This window comes from Xenopus laevis, chromosome 5S, assembly GCF_017654675.1.
Source record: "Xenopus laevis strain J_2021 chromosome 5S, Xenopus_laevis_v10.1, whole genome shotgun sequence".
NCBI classification, from domain to species: domain Eukaryota; kingdom Metazoa; phylum Chordata; class Amphibia; order Anura; family Pipidae; genus Xenopus; species Xenopus laevis.
In genome coordinates, this window is record NC_054380.1 from 6,962,879 (window position 1) to 6,981,883 (window position 19,005).

Consider the following 19,005-nt stretch of genomic DNA (forward strand, 5'->3'; position numbering starts at 1 on the left):
AGGAGATTTCCACTGCATTGCTGGTTATTTCCTACAGCCCATTGGTGTGGAAGGACACAATTGCCTGTCAGAGGGCAGCTTCTCAGCTGTGCTGGCCCCTGCTTAAACAGGTAACGTGCTTCAGCTACCCACTTCCTCTCTATCTAGCAGCCTTATATATGCCCTACATAGTTTACTTAGTGCTCTGGCATACTGTCTTTGTAGGCCAAGTGTATGCTCTTTTATCATGCTACCCCTTTCTCCCCCCCCCCCCAGGTGATGTCCACATCCCTGCCTGCTGATGCTGCTCTCTGTTTATTTTCCAATATACTGTGTGGGCTGCAGGCTCATGGTCAGCATGAAAGTTGTAAATTTCCCTTGCTCCAGCTGGCATTCCAGACATATGAGGCTCTGGTAAGTAATGGGGTGTGAAAAGGGGACATTATGGTTCCACTTAATGTGTGATTTTATCTCAATATAAACCCTTCAGTTTATAGAAATGCTATCCTGCTTTTCTGAGCTGCCTCGTGGCAATAGCATTCTATGAATTACATAGTTAAATCGAGTTAAAATAAAAGGCCAAAGTCTAGTTCAACCCCTCCAAACGAAACCCAGCATCCATACATACACACACTCATACTGACCCCTCGATACACTCACATAAATGATATATACCCATGTCTATACTAACTCTAGATTTGAGTATCACAATAGCCTTGGATATTATGCTTGTCCAAAAAAAATAATCCAAGTCCCTCTTAAAAGCATTAACAGAATCAGCCATCACAAAAACATCTGGCAGCACATTCCACAACCTCACTGTCCTCCATATAGGAACTACATAGGCTGTATTACATGTATTAACATTTATATTCTATATGGTTAGTATGGAACTGGTTAGAAGCCCTTCCAGAACTTCTAGTAAAGTGGTACCTATTGAGTGGCTTAGCAGTTTTTAGATCATCACAACTGCAATGTGCCAACTGGAACTTTGGCAGAACTCTGGACTAGTGTTTAACAGCAATATTATTAGCAACGTCCTTTATATAGCAACAACATATTCTACAGCAATATTATACAGCATTCCCTGCCCCAGTGGATATTTATTTTCAATCTCACTTGGAAGATGCTTTCCCTGTCACTGCTTTTAATTGTTACTATTATCCTTAAATAAGGATTTGCACATGGAAACTAGTGGTTCTGACCACTGAGCAACATTACCTTCCTGAGAGTCCCACAACTGATGTTACTGTGCCCCACAGCAGAGTTATTTTAGTGCCCATCTGTCTCTGTCCCCTAAACCTTCCCCTACTTTGCCCTTTATTACCCCTGCCCCCTATAAGTCACCTGGTCCTTCTCCTCCAAGTCCCTGTCTGTCCTCTAAACCTTGCCTTATATTTTGCATAAAAAGAGAAAACCTTCCTTTTTCTTTTATTCCCATAGCGCCCACAGTATCAAGAGCTGCGTGGGCTGATGGAGCAAGTACCCGATATCCAACGGGATTCCTTGGAGCAGTTCGACACAAAGCTTTTGTCACCTCAGCTGAAGGCTAGCGAGAAAAAGCGAAGGGAACAGTTTAGAAAGCTCATTGCTGGGTGCATCGGGGTAAGAAAGATTGTCCGTTCTTGATCAGTATAGCAATTTACTCTGGATACTGAGATAAACATAATAGGTCTCCCATCTGTTTCCTCAACTCCGTAGTTTCCTATAAACAAATACGAACACGAGGAATTTAAAGGCCTTCTCGTAGCCATGTCCCGTATCTGAAGCCTATCTAGCAATGTATTTCCCCCAACTACCCATTCTACCTGCCCCTCCTTTTAAAGGACAAGGAAAGTCTAAAATAGAATAAGGCTAGAAATGCTAAACATAAGCATGAACTTACTGCATGACAAAGCATAATCAAACAAATGATTTATGCTTTCAAAGTTGGCCACAGGGGGCTGTCATCTTGTAACTTTGTTAAACATATTTCCTGACCCTGACCCTGCACATGCTCAGTGTGGTCTTGGCTGCTTAGGGATCATCATAAACAAAGCTGCTTGAGTTCTGCATGGCTGGGAAGTAAGGCGGGGGCTCCCCCTGCTGTTCATAAGTATGATTGTTTCCCTGCAGAGCAGTTAGGGACCGTCTGACAATTCCTATCCACAGCAGTAAATGAAGGGAGAATTTCACTGCATACAGTCAGGTTTCTTATAAAAAGGGTACACATTTTTTAATTAAAGTATATTGGAGATAGGTTTCTTTTTCATTAAAGAAAGTAAAAATGGGATTTTATTTGTTTTGCCTTTCCTTGTCCTTTAACACTACATCACTAGTGTTCAATTATAGAGTTGTTAATGGGGGGGTTAATGAAAATCACACTGTAACATGTTATCCTGGTTTCTGAGCCCATCGTGCAATTTTGGAAGTGTGAAGAACCATAAAAGGCAGCATTTTGCAGACCGTGAGACATTAGAGTCCTGATATAACCAGGTAATGCTACTGTTACTCATCCTCATGGTGTTATTTTCTTGAATTTTTCAGAAACCACTGGGTGAGCAGTTCCGGAAGGAGGTTCATATACGGAACTTGCCCGCTCTTTTAAAGAAAAAAACCAGGCCAGCTTTGGATAGCGAATCTGTGCTGAGCAGTTGTGATGGGTCCCTGATGGCTCTGTTCCAACCCTGACATTATGCACCAGAAATTTGGCCTCTGCCACATTCCTCTGTGTCCAGTTAATGACATCACTACAGACGGGAGCAGAACTTGGATGTTTTCTGCTACTTGTACTCACCCTGCCCCTCCCCCGCCCATGGGGGTCACATACCTTTATAAGCATAAGTATTAAAACACTGCACCATGTGAGGTTAACTGTGCCCACTTGACTGTTCCGTAGCTCTTTTTTTTTTACCACCTGTGCTCCAGTATAGTGCTCTCTGCTGGAGCAAGCTCATCATTTGTCCTGTTAACTAGTGACATTGTTTGATTTGCTGCTTTTGGGTAGGAGAGTGGGTTTGCACTGTTGAATGTTCCAAATAACTTCATTTTGGACCTGGATAGTCGATAAGTGGGTGGTGGAACTAAGCAGCACTTAATGGTACAGTGTGGCGTTGTTTGCTGATAATGAGGCTGACGGTTCTCCCAAGGATCAACAAGTGCCTACGTTATGCTGAGAACATTCCTGGGACATCAAGCTGTGCAAAGAAAAAGCTAAATACTCTCTTTGGTTACAAACATCAATGGAACTGAGATCAGTAATGGCACATCACTGATTGCTCTTACTCTTGCAGAGAATTAGACTTGTTTGTCTTCGTAAGGACGTTCTAAGTGATGCTTTGCTAGAACTGGAACATGAAGTGGGCCCAACACCTTTCCCTTTATGGTGGAAGTTGGACTCTGACCGGTAACTCCACTCCGGTAGGCGAGGCTTGTGCTACCATACAGGATGTCCTACTTTTACCGTTCCTTTACGTTAAAGGTAAATTAAACTCAAAACAAATTGTGTTAATTTATTATCTTTGTACTGGGGCACCATTTGTTGTTTTACTGTGTTACGGACTGGACAATGTTTTTTAATTTTATTTTTTCCCGGCTTGAGCCACTGCTGCAAGGAGCTGTTATGTTAAAGACAGTCATACTTGTTGGCTGTAGCTGGGACTTTGTAGATCCAGCAGAAGACCCAGGTAACGAGTCGAGCTTCAAGTCATCTGTCGCCCTGCAGTGTACAAAATAAAGGTATTGGCCCTTTTATACTGAATCTTCCCTGTCACTCTATGTATATATTACTCATCTGTCTTCTACCAACTATTGGCTATGGCTGTTTCTCTGGCAAATGGATCTGGTACATGATATCCAGTATTTGACTGGAGGTTAATCCGGATACTCCAACAGGATTTGGTATTCTGTTAAATCCAAACATTATGTGCACCCCTAGTAGGGGAGTTATTTGCATGTCATGGTTTTCCACCTATGGGTGAAATCTGTAAGGGGTACGTAAAAATACAAGGGGTGCACTGAATTGTCAGCCCAATAGGAAGGAAGATACTCCCATATGGAATAACTGCGCCTTCTGGCCCAACAATGAACTCTTGTTGTTTCTTTCACCACCATCACATGATTAAAGTTGCAGTCCGACATAACCTGATCAATCACTGTTTTTTGTAGAAATTACATTTCTACACGGAAAATAATTTACTAGTAGGTGTAGTAAAGTTAAAGAAAAACAACAGTTATGACATACACACTGCTCATTCTGTGAAATTGAATCATTGAGGAAGTGCATTCTGGTTATAGTACATTTCTCTCTGAAAATATGAATAAAATGGGTTGCTCTTTGATTAAAAAGTTGATTGGAGAGGGGAAAACATATAAAGAAGTGCAGAAAAAAATTACAAGCTGCTCAGCTAAAATGATCTCAGATGTTTTAAAGTGTTTAAACGTAAAATTGATGAGGGTGCTATTCTAAGCACTTTTGTCATTTACGTTAATTTTTTTTTTTCTATTCCAAGATATTAAGGGATACATGTACTGTTAATATCAATGAATTTAGTTACAACAGCGCCACCTATGGTCCGTTTCTGACCAGCAAGTTGTCAGGAGAAAGAGACTGCTCTGATGTTCTTGGGGAACTACAGGCAGTGAGATGGAATCACCTGTAGTTTTGGCGATAGCATTTGTAAAGCCTCAAGATAAATATATGGCAATTCAGTGTATGGAAGGAAAATACAGGACAGTAACTTATAGAGAACCCTGAAATGCATGGCAGGAAACATACAGTCCCCCTCAGAACAGCTGTCAGTAGCCATTCCATATATTATACCCCAGTACTCATGTTGTTCATTGTGCAGTAAAATTGATTATCATTATGCAAATAAACATGTAGAAAGCATAATAAATCACTTGTACATATTTTTTTAGATAAAAGAATGGCCTGGCCTTCAGCCTGTTGTGCCATAGATATTCACAGCATGAAGTTTTCCCCTCAAACAGGATAAGAACAAGTGTCCTAGGTCCCCATAGATCTCTGTAACTGCTGATTTTGTCTCTATTTACTGTGGGTCTCCCTGCCAGTCTGCTGCGGCCTCATTCTTGTTCCATTGGATCTTCTCTGATCCTCAGCTTTAAGGTGGGGCATCACTACCTGTGGCTACAACACCAAAGGAATCCACCAAATCCTGAGTTTTTGTGTGTATATTACTTTTTGTAATGTTATGGGAGTATTGTAGTTGAACAGCAGCTCCAGTCTGTAGTGTGGGTGTAGGTGGGATGTCGGCTAAAGTTGAGCTGATCAGTGTAATGTGATTTATTCTGCTTTCTGTGAATGTTGACGACCCACTTGGAAATCACTGCCTGCAGTCACTAGGTGTTGTGCCTCCCCAATTCCTCTTGCTGAGCTGCAATATACATTAATGCAGATTTGGGGACCCCATGGCTCTCGAGGAATGTGCTCTGATCCCCTCCTGCATCGGCTTACCCTGTTCTTTATAGACCTTTCTTTATTGCCATCACTATCCATCTCCATGTTGCAGTTTTGGCTGCCTCTCCCTTCCTAGCCCAAGCTGAGACTTTGAACAGTCTTGTTAGTTTTCTTGATGCTCTCAGTTCTTTGTAGGTACATTTGTAGACAGGAATGCACATCTAGCGATAACTTGGGCAGGAATTGTAATATTGGTCTAACTCTAAGGACCACCAAATCCACTTTGAAAATAGTATAAGGAGGTTTGGATGATAAAGCTTGTATCTCACATGCTCTTCTGAGGACGGTCTTCAGGGTGGCATTCCATGGTGTGGCCTGTTGAAGAGGTTCAAAAGGAGTATCTGCAAGAGCATTTAGGACCAAAGGCAAGTCCCACACAGGAGTGAGTGGCTTAAGTGGTGGAACAATCCTGATTGCTGCTTGAAAGAATCTGGAAAACAAGGGTTCTGCTGTCCATCATCATCCCAGAATATCAGATAATGGTGATAATTGTACTCTCTGTGTACTCAGACCCTTCTCTAGGCCCAAAGAAGGAACTCAAGAATGTTTGGCTCTGATGGGTTCCACAAATCCACAAAATTCTCACTTGCCCATGCCTGAAATATTCCCCAGATCACATATCGGTGAGACGTATTCTTTTTCTTGACCTCAATAAGGTGTCAATCACAGCCTGAGAATAGCCTTGCTGTTTTAGCCTTACCCTCTCAGAGGTCGTCCAGATAGTGATATACTTCTAGACCCTCTTCTCGAAGCTTTGCAATGACCAACACCAACACCTTGGTTAATGTCATGGGAGACGTGGCCAACCCGAAGGGCAGGCATGTGAACTGCAGATGACAACCTATTGCAAAGAAACCTTTGATATTCTAAGGCCACCGACACATGCAAATATGTATCCTTTAAATCGATAGTACAAATCCAGTCTCGCCAACCAATACTTAAGCCAAAGGGCTCTAAGAGCCACTACCGATGAGGCCATAGATCTCGTTAAACACCAGAGGCCCTCAGGCAAAAGGATGTTGCAAGCCTCAGATCCCCTAGAACTACCAAAATCTTGTCATGAGGCACCCCTTTTCTGGTCCTCTACTCTAAATCCTCTCTCCACATTGACAGGGCCTTGACCACTGAAACATGGCTCCCATCATAATGTACAACTTCTTCAATTCCGCTTAATCCTTCTCTCCATTGGCTGTGGAATGTTGGTAGCCCTGCCTTCCTGGACAATCTAGCAACTGGAGCATCCACTGTTGGAGGATTGCTCCAAATTTCCTGAGACTCTGGAGAAAAGGGATAGAGCTTCTGCATTTTAGCCTCCACTGGATCCTTTCTAGGAGAAGGAATCTTGCACCTCTTTGGGCATTGGGAAGACATATTTTCTCTTTCTGGCAAAAAAAAACACACCTGCGTCTGTCTGGTAAACAATGTAACTAAAAACAGTGTAACTGAAATAGAAACGACATCGTAAAAATCATGACAGAACCCTTCAAGTACCTCTCTTGGAGGAGTCAGTCTACTGGCTGGTTCAATCAACAGTTCCTTAACAATAGGGGCAGCAAAAAGAACAAAAAATGTACAACACTGCATTTGTATCCCATATAGACAAGCAAAGGGCACACACAGCTGCACTGTATCAGAAATATTACTGAATATTGTGTTGCGTGTGGTACCCTCTGCATGTACCTCAGCAGTCTACATCAGGGCTCAGACAACCTCAGGGCAGATTTTTTGAGCCGCAGGGAGATTCTGCCATGAAAATGGACTCACAGTTAGTTTGCACTTCTCTTCCTAACTGTCTCTTGGCAGTCCTTCAATAGATCTGATGGCTACAAAGTGACAAACTTTTCCCTCTATCTCTAAAAAAAACTCCTCCAGCGAGGATAAAAGCTCATTCAACTAGAGCCATTTCAACCCCATGGGCACACAGATCTATATTCCAAAGTGTGACTTGACTTGACTTCACAAGACATTATAGACCCTATCCTATGTGATGTTTTCAGGGGAGGCTGCGTTCAGCCAAAAAGTGTTACAAACCATTGTCTGATGCCCTCCCTATTCTTTCTTGTAAATGTCTCTTTAGGTGTGCTGCCTGGGGACCTGAAGGAAAGGTAGGATGTTTAATTCTAGAATGCCTTACTTGTAAACTGTTTCCTTCAGGTCCCCTCAGGCAAACATTGGTACAAAATGAGACACCTCAATCCTAATGTACCAGAGGTTCTTCTACTACAGAGTAATGTGCCCGGCCAGTGAAATCTGCTTCTGAAGGCTGGTCAATGTTAAGCAAATGCCAAGTCTTTAAAGTTGTGGACAAACAGGAAGATAAAACCGCAGAAACTGTGCCGCAAGGTTTTTTTTATTCACAACATGTTTTGAGCTAAAGTGGCTCTTTTTCAAGTGTCAATCAGTGCACATTACAAACAGGTTTTTAAATCCACATACACTCCACCCCCTTGGCGTGATAGGTTACTAAAAACGTTAACTCATCGGGGTCTCTGCAGTGGGGATTTGTTAGCCTGGCCTCATATCATATAATATAATCAGTGTAACTTTGGTGCTTATAGTCCAGTGTAGTGAAAAATCCAAATAGTCCAATAGCCAATAAAACCATAAAAATGGTGGGTTACACTTTACCCCCAGTACTGCTTTTCAGCCTACAAAAAAAAGAGTCCAGTTTGCTGCAAATTCTACAATTTTCAATTACATGAACATCATATTGTAACAGAGTTGTATTACATAAGAGTTACAATTATTTCTCTTTCTTATTCCCGTGTTGCATCGTTTAACAATGTTGCAAATTTGTAACAGTGGCGAAAACTGCCCAGTTTATCTCACCACTCAGAGGATCTGATACTGGACGATATCTTGTTTCTATTTCAAACTCATGGGCAGCCGCATCTTTCTCACTGAAAAGGAACAGAACAACAGGTTAAAATAGAATAATATTAAAATTTGGATCAGCATTATTCGAAAATTACAAGAAGCATCCTACTCTCCACTGGTCATTCATTACCTCTTGGAGTCAAACTGTCAAGTTTCTTAATCCACAAGCCTCTGACTGATATCGCCTCCTCTATGGGGTAGTTCAACTACTTCTAACACCAACCATTTTAGTTGGGACACATGATGGTTATGTAAATTAAGATGCCGTGAAACTGGGGTATCGTGGTTGTGCCTGTTTTAAAGTTACGGATATCTCCCTTGTGTTCTTTTATCCTTTCACTTCTCGTATGGTCTGTCCTACATACACCATGCCGCAGGGGCATTTTAACATATATACCACGTACTCTGATACACAAGTGGCATAACTATTTAGTTGGATATTATTACCCTTTGTTGGATGGATAACCCTATCTCCTTTTATGATAAAGGAACAGCACACACGATGTAAACAAGGGTATGTTCCTACTATTGATTTGCCCTTGAATATTTTTTGGGCCCAGTGGGGTAACTACTGGGGAAGCAGGGGGTGCAATTGCACCAGGGCACACTCCCCCTCTGGCCTGTCGGAGATTGTGCGACAGTAAGTAATCTGCGCATTTAGAGCATCTAAAGGGGTGCCGGGTGCATTGCCTGTGCATCGGAAGCTGCAAGTTACGTTACTTCCTGGGCCCCCCCACCTTTGCAGCCACAGGGTCTGTTTCCTCTGTAAAGCCCTCGTCAGACATACAGTGCTTTTCAAAAGTACTGACCCCCTTGGCATTTTTACCTATTATGTTACATTCCAACCTGTAATATAAACAGGTCTTAATCTTTTTATGTGATGGATCTGCACAAAATAGTCTTAGTTGGTGAAGTGAAATGAGAAAAATATATATATAAAAAAAAAAAAAATTGGCATGTGCATATGTATTCACCTCCTTTGCCCCTAAGAAATTCTGGTGCAACCCATTACCTTCAAAAGTCACGTAATTAGTGAAATGAAGTCCACCTGTGTGCAATCTTAGGGGCTACTTTTCTAAGGGCCGAAGCGAATATTAGACATGAATTTTGAAATAAATTTTTGTAAAAATTCGGCCATCAAATAGTCTACTATGACCATTCGATTCAAATTGTAAAATTCTTCGACTTCGAAAATCGAAGTACTGTCTCTTTAATAAAACTTCGACTTTTTTTACTTCACCAGATAAAAGCTGCCAAAATGCTATGTTAGCCTATGGTGACCTTCTAGACCAGTGATCCCCAACCAGTAGCTCGTGAGTAACATGTTGCTCCCCAACCCCTTGGATGTTGCTCTCGGTGTCCTCAAAGCAGGAGCTTATTTTTGAATTGTAAGCTTGAAAGCTGAATTTAATTGCATAAAAACTAAGTATAGTGCCAAGTAGAGCCTCTAGTAGGCTGCAAATCCACATAGAGGATACCAAATAACCAATCACAGCCCTTATTTGGCACCCAAGGGACTTTTTCGTGCTTGTGTTGCTCCCCAACTCTTTTTACATTTGAATGTGGCTCACGGGTTAAAAAGGTTGGGGATCTCTGTTCTAGACTATTTTTCTAAGTTGTTTTTTATCAAAGTAAAATCGTTTGTTCGTATGCTAAAATCGGTTGAATCCATTTTATTTCAATTGCAGGAATACTTCGACTTGATATAAATGGTCAAATTTTAAAGTATTTTCTACTTCTAAATTTGACCCTTAGTAAATCAGCCCCTTAAAATTAAAAATAGGAAGGAACATTTTGAATATGCCAAAAAGCATTTGGGCGACTCCCCCAAATTTATGGAGGAAGATGCTCTGGTCAGATGAGATGCCAGATATGTCGGGCACAAAAATTTCTTGTGCTTCAAATAAAATTCAATAAATCTCATCAAATTTTTGTAGAAGCAAAACAGTGGCTAAACATTGTGCAGAGCCTTGACTCGACCCAGTGGGTTTAATGTGTATGATCGGTGATCATGTTGTTGACAGATCAAGCAGTGGATAATACTAGAAATTAATGGGCATCCTGTGAAGAAATGGTGCCAACGTATACACCAGATACACCACAGCCATTTAAAGGGGAAGGAAACCTCGTCGGCGCTAACCCCCCTTCCGTGTATTGCCCCCCCTCCCTCCCTCCTCCCCCCTGGCCTACCCCTCCCGCTGGGCAAATGCCCCTAACTTGTTACTTACCCTTCTGCGCAGGTCCAGTTCAGGGAGTTCACAGACGACATCTTCTTCCACGCGATCTTCTTCCTCCTTTGACCGGCGCATGCGCAGTAGGATCATTTCGCCGGTACGATCTACTGCGCATGCGCGTGACTTTTGGCGCATGCGCAGTAGATCCGTACCGGCGAAATGATCCTACTGCGCATGCGCCAAAACGCCGGTCAAAGGAGGAAGAAGATCGCGTGGAAGAAGATGTCGCCTGTGAACTCCGTGGACTGGACCTGCGCAGAAGGGTAAGTAACAAGCTAGGGGCATTTGCCCAGCGGGAGGGGTAGGCCAGGGGGGAGGAGGGAGGGGGGGCAATACACGGGAGGGGGGGAGGGGGGTTAGCGCCAACGAGGTTTCCTTCCCCTTTAAGGACTAGCTGACTGATGAAAGTTTTAATCATTTTGTCTGCTTTTTTTGGCCACATCCCATTTTTGATGACATCACTTCTGTTTTGCAGCAAGACAACTTCCGATTTCATAATGGCAGTGTGCAGGCTTGCAGATAAGGTTGCTGCAGTTTGGATTGGGTAGCAGGTACAAGCAGGTAAAATTGCAGAATCTTGGTCTGGCTTGTAGCTCTGGGTCAGGTCCAAGTTCCAGCAATTTGGACCGCATAGAACATAACAGAAGCTAAAATAAAAAACAATAATTGATAAAATATATTTGAACTTCATACCTTGTTCTCAGGAGACATATTTTTTTCATCCAAGCCTGCCATTACTTAAATACTAAGGGGCACATTTACTAAGGGTCGAATATCGAGGGTTAATTAACCCTCGATATTCGACCAGGAACTAAAATCGTTCGACTTCGAATATCGAAGTCGAACGATTTAGCGCTAATACGTCGATCGAACGATTATTCGTTCGATCGAACGATTAAATCCTTCGAATCGAACGATTCGAAGGATTTTAATCGTTCGATCGAACAAATATCCTTCGATCCAAAAAACATAGGCAAGCCTATGGGGACCTTCCCCATAGGCTAACATTGAGTTCGGTAGCTTTTAGCTGCCGAACTAGGGGGTCGAAGTTTTTCTTAAAGAGACAGTACTTCGATAATCGAACGATCGAATAGTCGAACGATTTTTAGTTCGAATCGTTCGATTCGAAGTCGTAGTCGAAGGTCGAAGTAGCCCATTCAATGGTCGAAGTAGCCAAAAAAACACTTCGAAATTCTAAGTTTTTTTTATTCGAATCCTTCACTCGAGCTTTGTAAATGTGCCCCTTAAAGTCTCAATCGAAATCCTGTTAAATGCAAATAATTAAGAGCTGTGCAATAGCAATTTGATAAACCTATTGTACATGTTCAAATTAAAAAATATATATTTAACAACAGAACATGCCTTGAAATGTTGCATTTCTGCATTATATTGCATTATATATTTATTTATGTGAATTGACAATAAAAATGCATGAGAAAAAACCTAAGAGGGCACTAAGAACAAGTGTATGACTAGGGTGCCATGAGAAATAGTAATGTATTTAGCTGCACAGTGTCACAAAGATTAGCTAAAATACACTCATGCTGGAAACATGAGGAATACAATGAAGGAAAATATACATGATATTAAACTCTTTTCTTGAAATACACAACCAACCTCTTGTAAACAATATAATTCACATCACAGAGAGCAATCAACTTGATTTCAGATGAGAGTTCCATACACCTGTGTGCTCATAAAGGCAAGTTGCTATACCAACAAGTTACTTGCCAAACACAGCTACAGGAAATTGATTTGATGTATGCCACCTAGTGGATAAATTAGTGTTTGCAGCCCCCATTGTGCAAACATAATAGTATATGTATGGGGCAATACATCCATTTACAAAAATGCAGATTGATTTATTTACATGATTTATTTATTGCCTTGTGCAAACTTGACAATACATTTATCGATATGGCACCTTTCATCCATTGACCCCAACATTATGAAAATATATTGGCAGACTCAATTATCATTAGGATGCACTTTATTCATGGATGCAATGTCAAAAACCTAATTTATTCACATGGAACCAAACATGTCGGCAGGTCAATTTACCCTAACATACACTATCATTTCTACAACTTTACTAATATTCTCTTTCCATTTCTCCAGTTTACTGATAGAATAGACTTGGGAATACAGATGGGGCATATGAGAGCAGCCATACACAGGCAGATCTGTAAGTCTAGCCTAACACATCTACACTCTATAGCAATTGGCATTGGCAAAGACCAATTAAAAGTTGAGGACAGTACTTCAAAGAAAAAAGTAATTTTATTTATAATTTTATTATGGCAATGCCAAACCAAGCCATTCAGTGCACATGGATTGTCAGAGCAGAAGGAAGTCGACCATTATTTTCTCTACCAGTGTAACTACACCAGTAAAAAAAATAGTTACCATGGAATAGACATAATAATGGCACACGGGGCCCTACATCTGCTTTTCTCCACAGGTATAGAAAGATAAATATGGTTCCAATTCGCTCCTTCCTATATTTTTATGGACAGGTACAGAATTGTCCTGTGTGCAGACACACAGAGCAGATGTGAAATAAGGGCTGCGTATCTGCACATAGGCAACTACCATACCTGTCCCTGAAATACAGGAAAGAGCAGATTGGAAGAACATGCATCTTAATACACATCTGGAACCATTAGCCTTTTGTTTAAAACATTGGTCAACGAACATTTGTCTTGCCACACTTTTAATGTTATATAATATAAAGTGCTTATGTACAAAGTGGTCGGGAAAACATCACTTTTAAAACACATGATTTCACTCAAATAACATTGAGATCAGTCAGTGGTGTACAGGGGCATTTTTTAGAAGTTGTCTGCAGGAATATATACACTGCATGGACAGGGCTGATCCTATCAAATGTGGGGCCCAATTGGGACCATGTTGGTGGGGCCCCTAGACAAAGTGTTGCTGGCTACTGACACACCAAGTATTTAGGAAAATAAGGGCATACAGGCACAAAATAGAAAGGGGCAGACAAGGTAAGAGAGTGAGAGGGATGAAATAGGGGCACATAATAGGGGCACACAGGGTAAGAGAGAGAGGGAGGAAATAGGAGAGTGGACTGGGCCAATTAGTTTGGGGCAGGCTGGGCCGATTCAGCTTGGGAGCAGGTTTGGTTGGATTGGGGGCAGGCAGGGCCTATCAAGGTTGGAGGAAAGCTGGGCCTATGAGAGTTGGGGGCAGGCTAGACCTATGGAGTTGGGGGATAGGCTGGCTTATCAGAGTTGGGGGTGGGCTGGACCTATGGATTTGGGGATGGGCTGGACTCTCAAAGTTGGGGGCAGGCCAGGCAGCATCATGTGCTGAGGGAAATATTATCTGTGCTGACCTGTGGTGTGGGGCCCCCAGAGGTGCGGGGCCCTATTGGGCCCAATAGGCCTAAGGCCGGCCTGTGCATGGAGGCAGGGTTCCAAGAGCTGTGGAGAAGCAGTGCAGGTCATTGCCTAGAGCAGGGAACCTGTGAGCAACATTCAGAAGTAAAAGTAATTGGGGACCAACACTAGCATGAAAAATGTTCTTGGGGTGCCAAATAAGCACCCATTTGGTAGCCCCTATGTGGATTGTCAACCTATCTTGAGGCTGTTTGGCAGTACACCTGTTTTATCTGCAACCAAAACTTGCCTCCAAGAATAGAATTTAAAAAGAAGCACCTGATTTGAGGCCACTGGGAGCAACACCAACACGGTGCAACATTTTGCTCATGAGCCACTGGTTGGGATCACTGACCTAGACTTTCAAACGTGGCAGAATGAAACTAGTCGAGAAATAATCAAATCTGACATTGAGTTTAATGGCATCCTCCTATGGCCAAAAAATTGTGAAAAACACCTGTAGCAACAGGAGTAGTTAGTTGCAAATTGAAGAAATAACCAGTGGCACTGGAGGTTTCAATTATATTTCTACAAGAATAAATGAAAGCAGCCAATAAAGACATAGTGGATACACGAATGAGACATTTCTTGGTGTTCTCAAAAACTAAAGCTTAAACAAGAGTTCGACTTTATTTTAACTGATTAAAACAAAAGTGTGGTGAAAATACATTTTCTCTGTTTGTGCAAAATGAATTGCACACATATTACTGAACTACAGCTCCCAAATACCCTGAAAGTCTTTAGCCAGGACTTACAATGCAATCAGCTAAGGCTGACTCTGACAAATGTAACGTGCATAGTCGATTTCTAGCCAAGTAGATACATTTACCTATTCGATTCTAAAAAGTGGCCAAAGAAACTGTACATCAAACAAAAAAGTAATTTTATTTATAATTTTATTAAAACATAAATGAAAACATGAAGCAGGATCATACAACAAATCTAAGACACAATAAATAAAACCAAAGATTTTCTTTAAAGGGCATGTAAAGTCTAAAATAGAATAAGGCTAGAAATGCTGTATTTTGTATACTAAACATAAACATGAACTTACTGCACCACAAGCCTAATCAAACAAATAATTTATGCTTTCAAAGTTGGCCACAGGGGGTCACCATCTTGTAACTTTGTTATACATCTTTGCAAGACTAAGACTGTGCACATGCTCAGTGTGGTCTGGGCTGCTTAGGGATCGTCATAAACAAAGCTGCTTGAGTTCTGCATGGCTGGGAAGTAAGGCGGGGGCTCCCCCTGCTGTTCATAAGTATGATTGTTTCCCTGCAGAGCAGTTAGGGACCGTCTGACAATTCCTATCCACAGCAGTAAATGAAGGGAGAATTTCACTGCATACAGTCAGGTTTCTTATAAAAACAGAACACATTTTTAAATTAAAGTATATTGGAGATAGGTTTCTTTTTCAATAAAGAAAGTAAAAATGGGATTTTATTTTTTTGCCTTTACATGCCCTTTAAAGAGTACCACTTTCATTCCTGGCAAAACAATAGAAAACTGCACAAAATGATGGCGACAAAAGGAGTCAGGATGTGAGGAATCCAACAGCAGCTGTAAAATAAAGAAAAAAAAAATAAATGAACACATTCTTATCTAAATAAATTGAAAAAACTGATGTCATTAAACAATTACTAAAATTAAATAGTTCTGTGAATTAAAGGAGGAGATAAGTCCACATCTGACCCCACTCAGTTTGTACCCCTCCCTGCTTCCCCCTGCACAGTCTTACCCCTGAATCCTTCTCGCTCAAGAAATAGCGACCGGAAAAGCAGAGTGAGTGCTCCCAGCCACCATCTTCTAAATCTCATGAATCGAGTGGATTTTTGGTACATGCGCAGTTGTAGTGAATTTCTGGGTTTGAAAAATACGCATGCGCCGAAAAGAGACGGGATGTGCTGAGGAGGAGAAAGAAGAAAACAAGATGGTGGCTGGAAGCTCCGCTACACTCACACTGCTTTTCCAGTCGCTATTTCTGGAGGGAGAAGGATTCAGAGGTAAGACTGTGGGGCAAGGGGGGGGGACAGAAGGGCAGTTAACATCAAGGGGGGCTGAATTCTCCTTTAAGTTATAATAAAAAGGGATAAGAAGCCATATCCCACTACAGGAGGATGAGGGATTTCTGATATCCAAGACTGGCACAGTGACCTCCCACCTAGGGTTACCACCTTTTCTAGAAAAAAAAAAAAATACCGGCCTTCCTATGTTTTTATGGTTTTTCCCTATACTTAACATTGCAATCATGCAACATTTTTACCAGCCAGGCCAGTAAAATACAGGTCAGCTGGCAACCCTACTCCCACCCCATCGACTTTCAAATATACAGTGACTCCCCTTCCCCCCCCGCTAAAGGGCACAATAACACACCCTCAACCCACAGAAGAGGCACAGTGACACCCACTCATGCCACTGATTCAGAGGCACAGCCCCCCCCCTTTACCCCAAAGAATTTCAGAGGCACAGTGATCCCCAACACCACAGAAAATCAGAGGCACAGCGATCCCCCCCCCCATTACCTACAGAAAATCAGAGGCACAGCGATCCCCCCCATCGCCCACAGAAAATCAGAGGCACAGCAATCCCCCCCTATAGCCCAGAGAAAATCAGAGGCACAGCGATCCCCCCCATCGCCCACATAAAATCAGAGGCACAGCAATCCCCCCCTATAGCCCAGAGAAAATCAGAGGGACAGCGATCCCCCCCATCGCCCACAGAAAATCAGAGGCACAGCGATCCCCCCTATAGCCCAGAGAAAATCAGAGGCACAGTGATCCCCCCCCCCTATAGCCCACATAAAATCAGAGGCACAGCGATCCCCCCTATAGACCACAGAAAATCAGAGGCACAGCGATCCCCCCCCCCATAGCCCAGAGAAAATCAGAGGCACAGCGATCCCCCCTATAGCCCACATAAAATCAGAGGCACAGTGATCCCCCCTATAGCCTAGAGAAAATCAGAGGCACAGCGATCCCCCCCCCATAGCCCAGAGAAAATCAGAGGCACAGCGATCCCCCCTATAGCCCACATAAAATCAGAGGCACAGCGATCCCCTATAGCCCACAGAAAATCAGAGGCACAGTGACCCCCCCCATAGCCCACAGAAAATCAGAGGCACAGCGATCCCCCCCATCGCCCACAGAAAATCAGAGGCACAGCGATCCCCCTATAGCCCACATAAAATCAGAGGCACAGTGATCCCCCCTATAGACCACAGAAAATCAGAGGCACAGTGATCCCCCCTATAGACCACAGAAAATCAGAGGCACAGTGATCCCCCCCATCGATCGCCCAAAGAAAATCAGAGGCACAGCGATCCCCCCTATAGCCCACAGAAAATCAGAGGCACGGTGACCCCCCCTATAGACCACAGAAAATCAGAGGCACAGTGATCCCCCCCATCGATCGCCCAAAGAAAATCAGAGGCACAGCGATCCCCCCTATAGCCCACAGAAAATCAGAGGCACAGCGATCCCCCCCCATCGCCCACAGAAAATCAGAGGCACAGCGATCCCCCTATAGCCCACATAAAATCAGAGGCACAGTGATCCCCCCTATAGACCACAGAAAATCAGAGGCACAGTGATCCCCCCTATAGACCACAGAAAATCAGAGCACAGTGATCCCCCCTATAGCCCACATAAAATCAGAGCACAGCGTCCCCCTATAGACCACATAAAATCAGAGCACAGTGATCCCCCCATAGCCAGAGAAAATCAGAGGCACAGCGATCCCCCCTATAGACCACAGAAAATCAGAGGCACAGCGATCCCCCCCCCATAGCCCAAGAAAATCAGAGCACAGCGATCCCCCTATAGCCCACATAAAATCAGAGGCACAGCGATCCCCCTATAGCCCACATAAAATCAGAGGCACAGGATCCCCCCTATAGCCCAGAGAAAATCAGAGGCACAGTAACCCCCCCATCGCCACATAAAATCAGAGGCACAGCGATCCCCCCTATAGACCACAGAAAATCAGAGGCACAGCGATCCCCCCCCATAGCCCAGAGAAAATCAGAGGCACAGCGATCCCCCTATAGCCACATAAAATCAGAGGCACAGTGATCCCCCCCTATAGCCACATAAAATCAGAGGCACAGCGATCCCCCCTATAGACCACAGAAAATCAGAGGCACAGTGATCCCCCCCATAGCCCAGAGAAAATCAGAGGCCACAGGATCCCCCTATAGCCCACATAAAATCAGAGGCACAGTGATCCCCCCCTATAGCCACAGAAAATCAGAGGCACAGCGATCCCCCCATAGCCCAGAGAAATCAGAGCACAGCGATCCCCCTATAGCCCACATAAAATCAGAGGGCACAGGATCCCCCCTATAGCCCACATAAAATCAGAGGCACAGCGATCCCCCCTATAGCCCACATAAAATCAGAGGCACAGTGATCCCCCCATAGCCACAGAAAATCAGAGGCACAGGATCCCCCATCATCGCCCACAGAAAATCAGAGGCACAGCGATCCCCCTATAGCCCACAGAAAATCAGAGGCACAGCGATCCCCCCCATAGCCCAGAGAAAATCAGAGGCACAGCGATCCCCCCTATAGACCACATAAAATCAGAGGCACAGTGATCCCCCCCTATAGCCCAATAAAATCAGAGGCACAGCGATCCCCCCTATAGCCCACATAAAATCAGAGGCACAGTCGACTCCCCCCCTATAGCCCACAAAAATCAGAGGCACAGCGATCCCCCTATAGCCCACAGAAAATCAGAGGCACAGCGATCCCCCCTATAGCCCACAAAAATCAGAGGCACAGCGATCCCCCCTATAGCCCACAGTAAAATCAGAGGCACAGCGATCCCCCTATAGCCCACATAAAATCAGAGGCACAGTGATCCCCCCTATAGACCACAGAAAATCAGAGGCACAGTGATCCCCCCTATAGCCCAAGAAAATCAGAGGCACAGCGATCCCCCCTATAGCCCAGAGAAAATCAGAGCACAGCGATCCCCCCTATAGCCCAAGAAAATCAGAGGCACAGCGATCCCCCCTATAGCCCACAAAAATCAGAGGCACAGTGATCCCCCC

The 19,005-nt window shown here is 43.4% G+C and overlaps 1 protein-coding gene across 2 annotated transcripts in view; it reads left to right on the forward strand.

The window, feature by feature from the left end:
- The window catches only part of xpo5.S (exportin 5 S homeolog), a 29,739-nt gene extending 26,028 nt beyond the window's left edge, over positions 1–3,711 (forward strand). For both annotated transcript variants that reach the window (XM_018264878.2, XM_018264879.2), the window contains exons 29-32: positions 3–110; positions 256–393; positions 1,423–1,584; positions 2,506–3,711. In XM_018264878.2, coding sequence (XP_018120367.1) covers positions 3–110; positions 256–393; positions 1,423–1,584; positions 2,506–2,649 — 552 coding nt within the window. In that variant the 3' untranslated portion in view covers positions 2,650–3,711. The remainder of the gene's footprint in view (positions 1–2; positions 111–255; positions 394–1,422; positions 1,585–2,505) is intronic.
- The last annotated feature ends 15,294 nt before the right edge of the window (positions 3,712–19,005 follow it).